Raw genomic sequence first — 14,673 nt, 5'->3', positions numbered from 1 at the left:
ATTTTACTGGTGAGTGTGTTAAATTAATTATAAGGCACTAAAAGAGAATGACTCTTCCCAAACACAACAGTTTATATATAAATAAATATATATATATATATATATATATATATATATATATATATATATATATATTATATATATATATATATGATGATGATGATATATATATATATTTATATATATCCAGTCTCCATGATAGATTGCTAAATCCACGTTTTTTTTTTATTCTCTGTTTGTTTATTTCATGTTCCTTTCTGTTGAAGAGCATAGGTTCGAAACATAAAAGACTCCCCTTTTCTTGAGAATCAAACTAATACACCTGCTTCGCCTTTTGTTTTTCTGTAAATTTTAACTTTCTCTCACCCCCTCTCTCTCTCTTTATATATATATATATGTATATATATATATATATATATATATATATATATATATATATATATATACACTCTCTCTTTACTCTTTAACTTGTTTCAGTCATTTGACTGCAGCCATGCTGGAGCACCGCCTTTAGTTGAGCAAATCAACCCCAGGACTTATTCTTTGGAAGCCTAGTACTTATTATATCGGTCTCTTTTGTCAAACTGCTAAGTTACAGGGATGTAAACATATCACCATTGGTTGTCAAGCGATGTTGGGGACACACACACATACATACATATATATAAATATATACAACGGGCTTCTTTCAGTTTCTGTCTACCAAATCCACTCACAAGCTTTTGTTTTTGATACCTTACATTCACTGTCACATCCTGGCATCGCTGCCTCGGTGAAGCTTATTACAGCTTGATTTTTCTGGCCTAATATGTGCCGGATTATCACTGCTTGTGTGAAATGCCAGCATCCTAAATTCCACAGACACATTTGTGCTCCTCTTGGACAGTTTTCTCTGCTGGAGACTAGCTTTCGCCATGTCCACATTGATCTGGTTGGGCCATGGCCTGTCAGTCAATTTCTTTTATATATTGACATGTGTTGATCATTTCTCTCATTGGCCTGAAGCCATTCCAATAGTGAACATTTCCGCTGAGTCAGTTGCTCAAGCTTTCGTTTCTAATTGGTTTGCACATTTTGGTGTTCCAACTAATATAACCACTGACCATGGACACCAGTTCAAAGCTTCCTTATTTCGTGAATTATCACAACTCCTAGATGTTCACCACATTCGTACAACCAGCTACCATCCAGCTTCCAACAAGATGGTCGAATGTTTTCACTGAGCCCCTGTAGTGAGGCACAAAGAAGTCAGCGCCATTTTGAAACAGCGAGATCTCACCTGCAACCATTGCCATAAGTGAGACAAAAATGTGATCTCGCCTGCAACCATTATTTAAGGAAAAGAACATTTTCCCTCTCATTCTTTTCACACTGAACGTCGAGCAACACTTTGAAGCCAGGAGCTCACAGTAGACTTTTGTCCCACTGTGATACTGCATGCATGGTCTCCAGAGGTTATTGAACCTCATGTGTATGGGAGAGAAGGTTAACTACACACTGCTGTGAAGATGATTACTAAAAGCAAACCCTTTGTACAAAGCACGTGTGAATAAATGGTTATTGAATTTACTATGCCTGAGAACTTCATTCTTCGTATTTCCAGCTCCTTGAATCAACAGAATAATTATAATGGAAGAAGAAGAAACCCCAAAATTATCATAAAAACCTTCCTTCCATTATACATGTATGTGCTGAAGACATTGTATATGCGGGCTTCCATATTTTCTTCCAGTTAGTTTCTGGGCATGTAGCTGTCGAAATGATGCATTTATTGGCTTCCATGATTGGCGAATTTCTTGTGCGTTTGCAGTGTTGCATTGTAGATTGCATCACAGTATAGTGCTCTCTGTTACGCGTACTATAACAAGTGGAATGAAGGTGCATCTTGGTGGTGAGAAAGGCTGTCATTCTTTTCCTCTGGTTTAGCAACTGTTGATATGAAGACTGTAGTTTTTTAGTTTGAAGTCAGCAAAATGCAGCAGCATGTTATGTTCTAAAAGAGGCTTGGATGAGTGCCATAACAGAAACTTTATTATATTTTTATGACGTAGTACATGAGTAACACAGTGGTGTAAGGAAGGTAACCCTACAGAAACTACTTACGTAACATCCCCTTTCCTTTGAGATAAACACTGAAACCTTGATACAATTATGAGAATGACAATAATAAAATCATAAGGGTATTTATCAGAACACATTTAGAGTCTTTGTAAACCTTGAATTGAAGGTAAATATTAACGTTGATAATATTTAGAGTCTTTTATATCTATAGTTGTGAACCAACATTTGGAAGGGATTTTAGAGTCTCTTCATTCACCTTGAACACTTAGGATACTACTGTTGCACATTTTGAATTAAATTTACAGAACTATTACTGGCTAATACTGATATTTAGAGTCACTGAAAACACAAGATTTTAGAGTTATTTATCAAAACACCAACTTTAAAGATATTCAAAGACAATCCAGTCTTTGTAATATTTCACAAAACAAACCTCAACAGATTTTTTTTTTATTCAAGAAAATTAATTCACTTTAAAATGTTCAAAGATTGAGCTTTTGTATAGGTTTTACTGTTCTTCCGGCACTGGTCTTGTATCCACGTTGAGCACTGGTATCACCTGCTAGGTTAGGGTTATCACTTGACGTCACTGATGTTGAGGAAGACGATGATGTTATTGTTGTCGACGTTGATGTGTTTTGCTCAAGGCAGGGTTGTGACTTTTTCAATTCTTGTTGTCGATTCCTTCGATAGGTACAACCTTCCTTAGTTTGCACAGTTTAAGTTCAACCTTTGATTTGTTGCTTTACTATAACTTCAACCCATTCTTTCTTGTCATACTGCATCTGAATGGTGTCACCTGGATGGAGCTTGCTTAGAGGATGGCCTTCATTGTGTCTGTCAATAATGTTCATACATTTGTTCTCCATCAATTCCTTGTAGACTGTGTGTCTTTGAATGTTCTCTTTGGCATGAGAACTTTTTAGTTTGTCTACCAAAAAGTCTTTGAGCTGGACTAGATGCTAGGCCTTCTTGTGGAGTGTTTCTGATGTTCATGAGTTCAATATATGGATCTTCTTTAGAGAGATGACACTTTCGCATCATGTTTTTTGCAATTTTCACCATTCACAGCACTTCAGCAGCACCATTCACTTTACTGTTCCCTGGGCTGGATGTTTCGTGATTGAATCCCCAAGATTTACTAAATACCTGAAACTTCTCTCCAGTATATTGTGGTCCACCATCACAGATAATGACAGTTGGTACACCATGATGCTCAAAATGATGCTTCATTTTGGAGACAACCACTTCTGATGTAGTCTCTGGCAGATAGTCTAGCTCAAAAAAGTTACTGTAGTAGTCTGTAGTTATCAGGTAATTTCTGCCTTGCAGGGTGAAGATGTTTGTACCTACTTCCTCCCATGGTTGGTCTGGTATGTCATGCATATGGAGGGGTTCTTGAGGCTGCTTAGCCCCAAAACAAGCACAAATGTCACAAGTCTCAATATATTATCGAATTTCACTCGACATAGCCAGCCAAAATATTAAATTTCAGACAGGAATTGATTCCCATGTATCCCACATGTAGCTTTTCTTTCATTTCTTTTCCTATCACACACGGAATCACAATTCTTTCTCTGTGCAGAATCAGACCATCTTGCACTGTCATCTCATCATGATAAGTATGGTGTCAAATCTGATAGTAGATTATTTCTGTCAGCCAGCCAGCCTTCCATTATTACAGTTTTCAGCTTATACATTGTGCTGTCTTTCAGGGTAGCTGATCTTATCACATCGAGACGTCTGCCTTTGATATGGGATATGTTGCTGACATGGACAGTGTCAGATTTTGGCTTGTCTAGTAGTGGGGCTCTTGAGAGGGATCATATTTCCTGGATTGCAGATGAGAACAAAATTGTAATTTTGTGTTCTAAGCAGAAAAGATTGCAGTCTTTTACGAGGGGCGTTCAATAAGTAATGCCTCTGACCCACTTGCAGTTGTTTGATTATTTATATCTCTATAGATTAAGTGGAATTACAGCTCTGAACTAATTGTGGTTTCTGATTTACAGGTGTTTGAACTGAGTCAAGTGTGAAATGGAGCCTGTTGAGTGTCGAGCAGTTATCTGGTTTTTGTATTTGAAAGGACGCACACCACGGGAGACTTTTGATGAAATGAAAGTAACTTATGGTGATGATGCCCCATCATATGACCTTGTAAAACGCTGGCATCGTGAATTCAAACATGGTCGGAACTCTGTGGAAACAGCTCCCAGATCTGGTCGTCCCCCTTCTGCTATTGATGAGGCATCTGTCCGTCAAGTTGAGACTGCCATTTTGGAAGATCGACGCAAAACTATTCGCCAAATAGCCCATGAGGTCAAGATTAGTACCGGGTCTGTGGAAACTATCATTCATGACCATTTGCATATGCAAAAGGTGTCTGCCAGATGGATTCCCAGGTTGCTCACACCTTTCCAGAAGCAAGAACACGTCGAGTGCTCGAGGATGAATTTGGAGATGTGCCAAGAAGATGAGTCAAAATTTTTCAAAAGACTGATTACACAGGATGAAACCTGGGTCCATCACTATGATCCAGAGACCAAAGCCCAGTCAATGCAGTGGAAGCACCGTGACTCACCTCCTCCAAAGAAGGCAAGGGTGCAACCCTCCGCTGGCAAGGTCATGCTCACAGTCTTCTGGGACCAGGACGGAGTAGTGATGACAGATTTCCTGGCAAAGGGTACCACAATTACAGGAGCCTATTATGCTTCACTTTTGAGGAAATTGAGAGAAGCTATCAAAATCAAGAGGCGGGGCAAGATCAGCAAAGGCATCCTCCTCTTGCAGGACAACGCTCCGGTCCACAACTCGCGTGTCGCCAGATCAGAAGCACAGGCGTGCGGCTATGAACTCCTCCCCCATCCCCCCTACTCTCCTGACCTTGCACCCTCTGATTTTCACCTCTTCCCAGCCATGAAGTTGTTTTTGAAAGGAAAGCGTTTCCCAGATGATGCAGCCTTGATTTCTGAAGTCACGTCGTGGTTGGAGGACCAAGCTGGGGTCTTCTACAAAAACGGTCTCCAGAGCTGCATCAAACGATGGGAGAAATGCGCAACTCTGGGTGGTTCCTATGTAGAAAAAGACTAATAACTGTGCCAAGTGTCGTTGCTCTACTGCTATGGGAAGTGGGTCAGGGGCATTACTTATTGAACGCCCCTCGTAGGAGCTTTGGAAAGTGGTTTTTCACTATAGACACTAGTAGTTTATGGTCCATAACGACGGTCACACGTTGCCCATACGAAACTTCTAAAGACCAAAAGTAACAGCCAACATTTCCTTCTCTATTTGAGCATAATTACGCTCTGCATCCGTTAATGACCGACAAGTGAAAGCAACAGGTTTGCTTTCCTGTAACAACACAGAACCAAGTCCATGTTCACATGCATCGTTTTCAACTGTCAGTTCCTTCTCCGTGGGGTTAAGTAAAAAAAAAAAAAATCAATATATATCCATTTTACCCGAAGTTATGACGGAAAAATCGGATCTTGTGTGTTTTCCAAAAGTCCACTCCCCACCCCCCAGGGTCGTCAGAGCGCTTTTTTTTTTTTCATGTTACGTTCTAAAAATAGAGGCTTGGATGGGCGTCATCATTACAGAAACTTTATTATACTTTGATGACGTGGTACACACGAGTTACACAGTGGTGGTAATAGTGTAGAAACAACTCGTGTAAACGGCATTTAACATTAGAAGTAGTAATTGTTTTTAGACGGGGTCACCGGCATAATCGATGGATGTGACAACTGTTCATGCGAAGGTAAAGGCTGCAATTCTTTAACTCAGGTTCGCCACTTGTAATTCTTGTCACTCACAGAAAAACTATTGCTTTACCGTGAGAAAAGTGCTGTTGAACTATTAAGTGAAATTTGGCGATGAGGATCGAATCCACGCTATGCCTACTTGAAGTTCACTATATATATATATATGGGTGTGTGTGTGTAGGTAGGTAGGTAAACAAAGATACACAAGTAAATAGATAGATAAAGTACATAGGTAATATGGACAGACAAGCACGCACAGCACATACATAACCACAAAAACCAATACACATAAACACACTCAAACGCACGCACACACATACAAACATGAATATGCAGAATACATACATGCATACACATGCACTCAAACAGACAAAAAAGAACGCAGTTCCAATAACGTGTGCAGTCAACATCTATTGATAAGGTTGCAAAAGCAGCGAAAATTTGGGAAGAAAAAATAAGACAATATGACTCTCCCCAGACACAACATAGCTAATTTAATTGCCATGCAAATATCGACCTGCTAGATCATGGTAATCCTACATTCAGCTTACATAAAAACTTACCTCGGGCTTCCATGGCAAAGAAATTCTATAAATTCGCCGCTCAATTAGAAACGCATCTCTTCAAGAAAATGACGTCTAATTTTAAAAATAAATTATGAAAATGGGAAATATATCCAAAATAAATGAAGTATGCTAAAAATTAGGAAGCTTCATCTACTTTTAAATATTTTACACTTAAAATGTATATAAGAATTGCGGTGCTTCAGTATGGCCTCTCTCATTGGACTGAAACATATAAAAATAAAAAGCAGAAAACGAGCACTCGCGAATATAAACAAACGTGGCGGATGTTACAAAGAGCGATTACTTTACCAGTCAGTACGGCGGATGATACTAAAGGCGGTAACTTACCAGTCAAGTTGTAATGATACGAGGAGCTCGACAATATCGTCTGTAGTCAGATTTAGCTGTTATTTCTAGCATCTGAATAGCCTGCTTGAAGGCCTGGGGGTATACTCTTTTACTTGTTTCAGTCATTTGACTGCGGCCATGCTGGAGCACCGCCTTTAGTCGAGCAAATCGACCCCGGGACTTATTCTTTGTAAGCCCAGTACTTATTCTATCGGTCTCTTTTGCCGAACCGCTAAGTGACGGGGACGTAAACACATCAGCATCGGTTGTCAAGCAATGCTAGGGGGACAAACACAGACACACAAACATATACACACACGCTTATATATATATACATATATACGACAGGCTTCTTTCAGTTTCCGTCTACCAAATCCACTCACAAGGCATTGGTCGGCCCGGGGCTATAGCAGAAGACACTTGCCCAAGATGCCACGCAGTGGGACTGAACCTGGAACCATGTGGTTGGTTAGCAAGCTACTTACCACATTGAAATTTTACAAATAAATTTTTTTCAGAATCATAATCTTCATATTTTTCTATGTATTTCACAAAAAAATAAACTTTACGGGAAAAATGGAAAATGAAGGGGGAGGGGAATTTTAATTTTGAAAAATTTTTTTTCAGAATTGGATCCTCCATATCCAAAAACGCAGGATTCTGTAAACAAAAATCAATATATATCCATTTTACCGGAAGTTATGACGGAAAAATCGGATCTTGTGAATTTTCCGAAAGTCCCTTCCCCCCGCCGCCGGGTGGTTAGCACGCATTTTATTTTCATATTTGTTTTCTACATAATTGTTAACACCCACCAGGCCGGAGGAGGCATAAACAAGAATAGCAAAAATCTACTACCCAGCCAGCAAAACCATATCAGGCCAACATCAAACCGATGTTGTTACCTACATCAGAAATTGTGTCGGTTTGATTTCAGACTAATCTCATTTTGCAACACGGTGCAACATCGGACTGACATATTCCCTGATATCAGGCTGATATGAATTTGAGGTTAGGCCAATGTGAGATTTTGGTCTCTTACATCGGGTTGACATCAGCTCAATGTCATTTTCACATCAAGGTGACATCGGTCCGATATGGTAATGAAGTTGGGCTGATGTATGGTTGTTCAACTTGAGAAGTCTCAATATCGACCTGAGCCGATATTGCCAAATGCCTGATCTGGATCCGAAATACATTCAAGGATGGGCTAATTAATGTATGATTAAGCATTTATATGGCCACACTTTATGTTCTCCATAGCATTACACCAGATCCCTGGCATGAATTGCTCTGATTCCTGCCTCACCCACCCAGCATTTGAAAATAAAAATGTAATATTGTTTCAATTTACAGCCAATGAGGACTACCCACTGCTAAACAGAAACAATACTAAATTTATTTTGAAGATGTGAGTGTATGAGAATCAGTTTACATGGCATGTGTATGGGAATATCTGAAAAATCATGTAGAAACTGCCAGAAAAAATTTTTTAATGAACAATTCATTTTTCTTTGCAAGCATCATTTATTTTATAAACTATGATTTTGGAAAATGGCTATTTACAACATAGCAAAAGTAAATCACATTTAAAATTTAATAAAAATGAAGACAAAATATACTGGCCAATATACACTGTAAAACTAAGATATTTATTTAACTGGTGTTGAGGTCACTTATACAGCTGTGGCTATTTGTGACAAAGTCCAGCAATCATTCATATCTGATCATAAAAACTGGTAAATAAGGAGTAATGGTATTCATTTTAGGGTTCAATTTTATGACTTGAAATTTCTGTCAGTGAACAGGTTACGGTCTCAAAGCGACAAAAATATTTTGACAAATTAAATTTAAATGTTGAAGTGAATCTAACAGATTTTGTGTGTTTCTTAAATGGCTTATAAACACCTTCCAAGCTGCAATTGTTTTCGTTCAAGCATATGATCTCAGATCAGGTCACTTGCTATGCAAGTACATCTCCGTAAAATATATTTAGAATGTGCAGAAATAGGAAAAGCATATTAAATGGGAGAGATATCATCAATAAACCTGTATTTGAAACTACAGATAGGAGTATTACTGATTAACCTGGTGAATGAGTAATTTGAATGGAAGACAAAACCATGTATGCAAAGCTATTCAACCTATTGTTACCAGTGCATCACTAAAATGGATTACCTTAAAAGATTGAGGTAACCCATAAATGGGTTGTCTTTATTTTCAATTTGTGCAGACCTGAGATCAGTGGCAGATTCATTGCCAAGAGCAAACTTGTCCAAATTTTTTTTCTCTTCTCCTTCAACCAACATTTCTGTCACTGGCAGTCCAAAGCCATTCTCAAGTCACTAACTCAACCCCCGCTTCTGTTGCATTTTTCATATTGTGCACAGCCCCTGAAATTAATTAATTATGTTACTTAAAAGTAGTTGTTAATGTGAGAATAACAAATGCACTCACATATTATTCACAAAGGCAAAAATCTACTAACATTTTCTACTGGGTTTGACTAATTCTACAGTTGAAAACAGATACAAACTGAAAGCTTCACATTCATAAATGTTCACTACTGTTTTATGTCAGAACCTATCAAAGCTAGTACAACCACTCCCTGCTCACAGTCTGGCTAAAACAGTACTCAAAGTGAATATTAATATCATGTTTGTCCAGCCCAGTGCCATTTTCAGTTCAATGACTGCAAATCAAAATTTAATTCAATACACTATGAGCAAAGGATAAAATATATACTCAAATGTAAAGCAAAATGTAGAATAATAGCCTTTTTGTCAAACGTCAAAAACAATTAACACACTTCCTGCCGGTTTTTAAAAACAAAAATTCAAGGCTTTTCAAAGATTTTCAAGAGTATTTTCAAGCTAGATTCAAGGACTATCATGACCACTCCATAAAAAATTCAAGGGTTCCGAAGGACATCCTTCTGATAAAACAAAACTATATACACTACTTAGGTTCTCAAATCATATTGTTTAAATATCACCCAATCTGTTTTCTCAAGTTGTTGACTAATTATAGCAATATTTCCATGCCAGTGTTGGCTGCCTGTACGTGGAAACATTGCAAATACGAATTCAAACTACTGGCTTAAGTAGAACATTTTTCTTTTGTTTTAATGATAAATTTGAGTTGGCTGATTTTGTGAATCAGTTTAACTAGATCCTAGATTTGTTACAATGGGCATTGTTTTGAATTGAAAGTATAAAGAAATATATGTTAGTTTTTGTAACTGTGTATATAAGCTATACACACACGCAAAAAAAAGTCAACATAGAACCAGAGTGTGTTGGTGAAAGATTTATTTAGTTACATTTTGTTAAACTCATGAGGGTGAGAGCCATCAGTCAACTTTTGTTTTGAAGAAGTCCACTTCACTGCAGACCAGCTCCCTAGCTAGCCTGCAGCAAAGTTCCTGCCTATAGTTCATCTGTCATAAATCCTTGGGCAGTGCCCTACATGTAGCACCCCTCCATAACTGTTGACTGTCATTGGTACTGGGAAGGCGTTTTAACTGCTCTGCTTGTATGTGTGGTTACTCAGTGACTGTTCATTGTCAAGGGTTGGTGTGATTTGCCTGGGGCTGCCTCTGTTTGGTAGTTGAGCTACTTGGATGCGGCTGTCAATATCGAGATGAGCCAGTTTCAATCTTTCAATGGACACCGTGTCTTGTTCGCCAATCAAGAGTTGGAATGATTTGTCTCCTGGACATATTATAGATCTTTTCCGTTTGGCTACCAATTTCAATTTCTGTTCGAATTGATTTCATATTCAGTTTAATCACACACTTTTATAGGTTAATCAATACCATGAAAATCATTTTCGCTATAAATCAATTAGTTATGAGCTATTAAAGTTTGAAAATTTTGGGTAATTTTAGCCAGTCATAAACCACAGACACATTCATGCCTGTTTCCATTGTAAGAAACCAAACATGAAAACTCTTTTGTCTGTAAGAAAGCATGTGTTGGCAAATATATTGAAACTACTTGTTGACACTGTGTTCTGCTGTTTTACCCACTGAAATGCATATCGAATGTGTAGCAAAATGGATTGACAAACAATTCTCTCTCCCTTTTATTTATAGTTGTTGTTTGGATGTAGCAGAGAATACTTAGCTATAAAGATCATGTTATAACTATTTGCTCTGATTGGTTTGCTTTTAGGTGCAAATTGTCCCCTAAACAATTATGCCAAATTTCCCTGTCAACCAGTCACATGCGCTCAAATGGATCACGTGTTCTCCTGGCAGAAAAACCTTTCACATCTCTGTGGAGCCTAGCAATTTCCTTAAATAGATCAGTTTTTCCTTGCTTAGGGAATCTAGCTTACATTTGCACCAGGAAGCTATTTGCTCACTTTCCCCGCATCATAACACTATGAAATTCATCACTGCTGATACCACTGCTACCAGCTCTTACTACATCTAACACCGACAACATCATAATTCATCCACGTGTATATAAGCTCTCTAAGTGATTATAACTTTTAGCATTCCCATGGAAACCTTCATTTACCTTATACGACGTTTAATGTCATTTCACATTCATGTTGAATTATGCAGCAATTTTATGTTCTCTTCATAGAACACCTGTAATGTATGTATTACCAGTTCTTTTTGTATAGTAGATTTTTGCTATTCTTGCTTATGTCTCCTTGTATATTTTAACATGTCGCTTCTTAAATTTTGTGCCTCTCTTGTTCAATAAACACTGAGTTAAACTTGCAGAGCTGTTTATTTTCTACTTTCGATTTTTAATGTTTATTTTAGTAGGTTACCAAACTATCAGTTTGGTCTCACTACTAAAAATGCATAAATGCTTGTTTTCTTTAAAATATTTAATTTGTAATGTGTTGTTTATCACATTAAATGCATATTGAATGCTTAAAACTACAAAAGACGTGTTGTTTACTCAGTTTCAATGTGTAGAATATAAATATTGACAACACGTGTTATTTTCAGGATGTTGACAAAATATGCTGTCATGCACAAAATGACGGCTTCCAAATCATGTTTCCTGACTGGGTGAAAATGATCAAACTTCAAACCTCTATAAAACTTCTTTTTTTTTTATTTTCTGGAAAAAGTGAAATAATTCCAGGAATTCAGCTTGGAAAACTACATTAATGTACTAAATTTTTAAAATTTGATAAACTTTAATTTTTGAAATCTTGGCAGCCAAACAGAAAAGATCCCAACATCAAATTCAGCAGGAAAAATTACATCAATGTATCAAATTTGAAAATTTTCTCTTAATTTAAAAATTTAAAAAAGTCAAACAGAAAATGTCCTTTTTCCTTTTCAAAAAACAGTGTTTCTAGAAAGCTATATTATCTAGCATGTTGTTCTTTTCTAAAACAGGTAAGGATGTGTGATTTGAAGGAAATATGATTGCTACTGCTAGCATATTGTGAATCTCTTAGTGCCACACGTGTAAGTTGTATGTGAGCAATGTGCGATGATGTGAAGTGCACTAATCTCTAGTTGTTGTGGTTTTGTGATTGTTTATGCTTAGTCAGCCTTGATCAAGCAAACGTATGATCAAACCCCTTTTAATATCAATGACTTGTCCAATGAATCCTGCAGGCGACAGTGTTATATAAGGAAGATTTGGTTCAAGACATACCACTTAGATTGCCTGATTGGTGGGGCTTTTAGTTTGTTAGTATGGTCAAACCTGTGAATACTCTAGATAGTTTGGGCATCGTTTTTTCATCAGTATGTGTTATGTGAATGTTGAAAATCAAAATCAAAATCAAAATCAAAATCAATCAACATCAATGGAAATTGTAGCTGTGATACCAGTGCTGGTGGTACGTAAGAGAACCATCTGAACATGGCTGTTGCGAGCGCCGCCCTGACTGGCCTCTGTGCCGGCGGCATGTAAAAAGCACCATCTGATCATGGCCATTGCCAGCCTCGCCTGACCCCTGTACCGGTGGCACGTAAAAAGCACCATCCAATCGTGGCTGTTTGCCAGCCTCGTCCGGCACGTAAAAAGCACCCACTACACTCACGGAGTGGTTGGCGTTAGGAAGGGCATCCAGCTGTAGAAACATTGCCAGATCAGACTGGGCCTGGTGTAGCCTTCTGGCTTCCCAGACCTCAGTTGAACCGTCCAACCCATGCTAGTATGGAAAGCGGACGCTAAATGATGATGATGATGATGAGAATGTATGAAAGTTTTAGTTTGTTTTTTTTTATCTTGCGTATGTGTGACATGAGTGTGATTGTTAGTTGTATTGATGTTCTTTGTCATTGCCTCTAAGATACAGTGTGGATTTCATCGGTACTATTTCAAATCTATTTGTTTAGGACCACGTTTCTAAGTTGTTGCTTGTAGTAAAATATTTGTGCCTCTGTTTCTTGAGAAGGCAGGAAGATGTGACTGTGAGCCTATGTGCATATTTTATGTAATTGTGGGGAGGTTATGAAGGTATAAATTTTTAAAAAGCAGATAAGTATCTCACTGCCTGTTTAGGTACATTATCTGAATAGACAGAGCATCAGTAAATTTGTTAAAATATTTTAAACTCATATCCAGACACAGGCACTATACTATATCCTGAATAAGTCACCAGAAGTGTCTCTCTCCTCCATATCTCTAGGTATTTTTTATTTTACTTACTGGTTCCTGAGGAAAGGACCCATGTTCTTTTCAGGTCCTTCTACACGATGATATTATTTTCAAATTTTGGCACAAGGCCAACAGTTTTGGTGGTAGGTCAATTACATCAACTCCAGGGCTCAACCGGTACTTATCTTATCGACCTCAAAAGAATGAAAAGCAATGTTGACCTTGGTGGAATTTGAACTCTGAACATAAAACTGAATGAAATGCTGCTAAGCATTTTGCCTGGCATGCTAACGATTCTGCCAGCTTGTTGCATTTTCTAACCAATAATATTGATGCCATTTATGTTTCTTTTGAACCTTTACAAATCAATACTTTCCAGAAAGACATGCGCTGAGGAAGAATGTTATAGGAAGGAAGGACTGAATGCAGCGGTCATTGTTTGGGCTGGTGGGGTTGGATTCAACAAAAGTAGTGAGAGAAGGAAAGATAAGAGGGTAGAGAATGTCTAGGTGAAGTTAGCAGAGCCCAGCCAGCTCCCAGCAACAGAGACCATTATTGTAGCAATAGAAACGGTAGAGAGGAGACAGTATGTCTGTTATTCAAACCTTGGGGCTACCTGTAAGTGACCTTTTGTTAAGCATAACTGTGGATCTTTTCTGGGATGTAGTCTTGGATATCTGTGTGAAGCAGATTACCATTCCAAATGTGAGGCAACACCCCATTTACGAGCCTCATGTAGAATGTCAACAATTATTGGGAAGAATGGAGTAGTTTTGGCCTCTGAAGAGTAGGTACAGTCGTTAGGATGCAGTTCTGTTTATGTCAAGGATGTACTTTCACCGGGAGAGATTGTCAGTGATTAGGGGACACACTATCAACATATGCTGTGACAGTGCAATCTGATCAGAAGCTATCGACCAAAGAGAGGAGAGATGGATGAAATTCATAAGAGCAAGTTTCGAAAAGAGATTTTGACACAGATGAAAGATTTGCTGACATCGAGGGTGACAGCATTGCTTTCAGTAAATTTCTCCAAGGCAAAATCCTGTTGTTGAGTGACAGAGGACAGTAGTTCTAGCTTTACGGAAACCATGCTGGTGATCATTAAGGAGAGAAAAGTGGGAGGGAGCAAGAAAGATGCGGAAGGAGTATAACAGCACTGAACTCACTAGAAATTGGATAATTAGTTTGGAGGCTTACAATACAAAGTCTGAATCTTCCTTTCACTCAGAAATATAAGTAGCGGGTGGGATATAGTGAATAAGATTTACTTCATTTTTGACTTTAGGAAAAATTATTTTATATAAATGTTCACTACCTTACAAAAACTATTTCAGTTAAGCAAAT

The 14,673-nt window shown here is 37.9% G+C and overlaps 1 protein-coding gene across 1 annotated transcript in view; it reads right to left on the bottom strand.

Moving 5' to 3' along the window:
* LOC115212398 (cytosolic endo-beta-N-acetylglucosaminidase-like) overlaps nucleotides 1–6,625 on the bottom strand; it is a 30,430-nt gene extending 23,805 nt beyond the window's left edge. The window contains 1 exon segment of the mRNA XM_029781288.2: nucleotides 6,389–6,625. Within this exon segment, the coding sequence (XP_029637148.1) occupies nucleotides 6,389–6,401 (13 nt within the window). The 5' untranslated portion in view covers nucleotides 6,402–6,625.
* Nucleotides 6,626–14,673: the final 8,048 nt, after the last annotated feature.

Source organism: Octopus sinensis, linkage group LG5 (genome assembly GCF_006345805.1).
Source record: "Octopus sinensis linkage group LG5, ASM634580v1, whole genome shotgun sequence".
Lineage (NCBI taxonomy): Eukaryota > Metazoa > Mollusca > Cephalopoda > Octopoda > Octopodidae > Octopus > Octopus sinensis.
The sequence above is the reverse complement of the archived record's forward strand: the minus strand, read 5'-3'. Positions and strand labels throughout refer to the sequence as shown.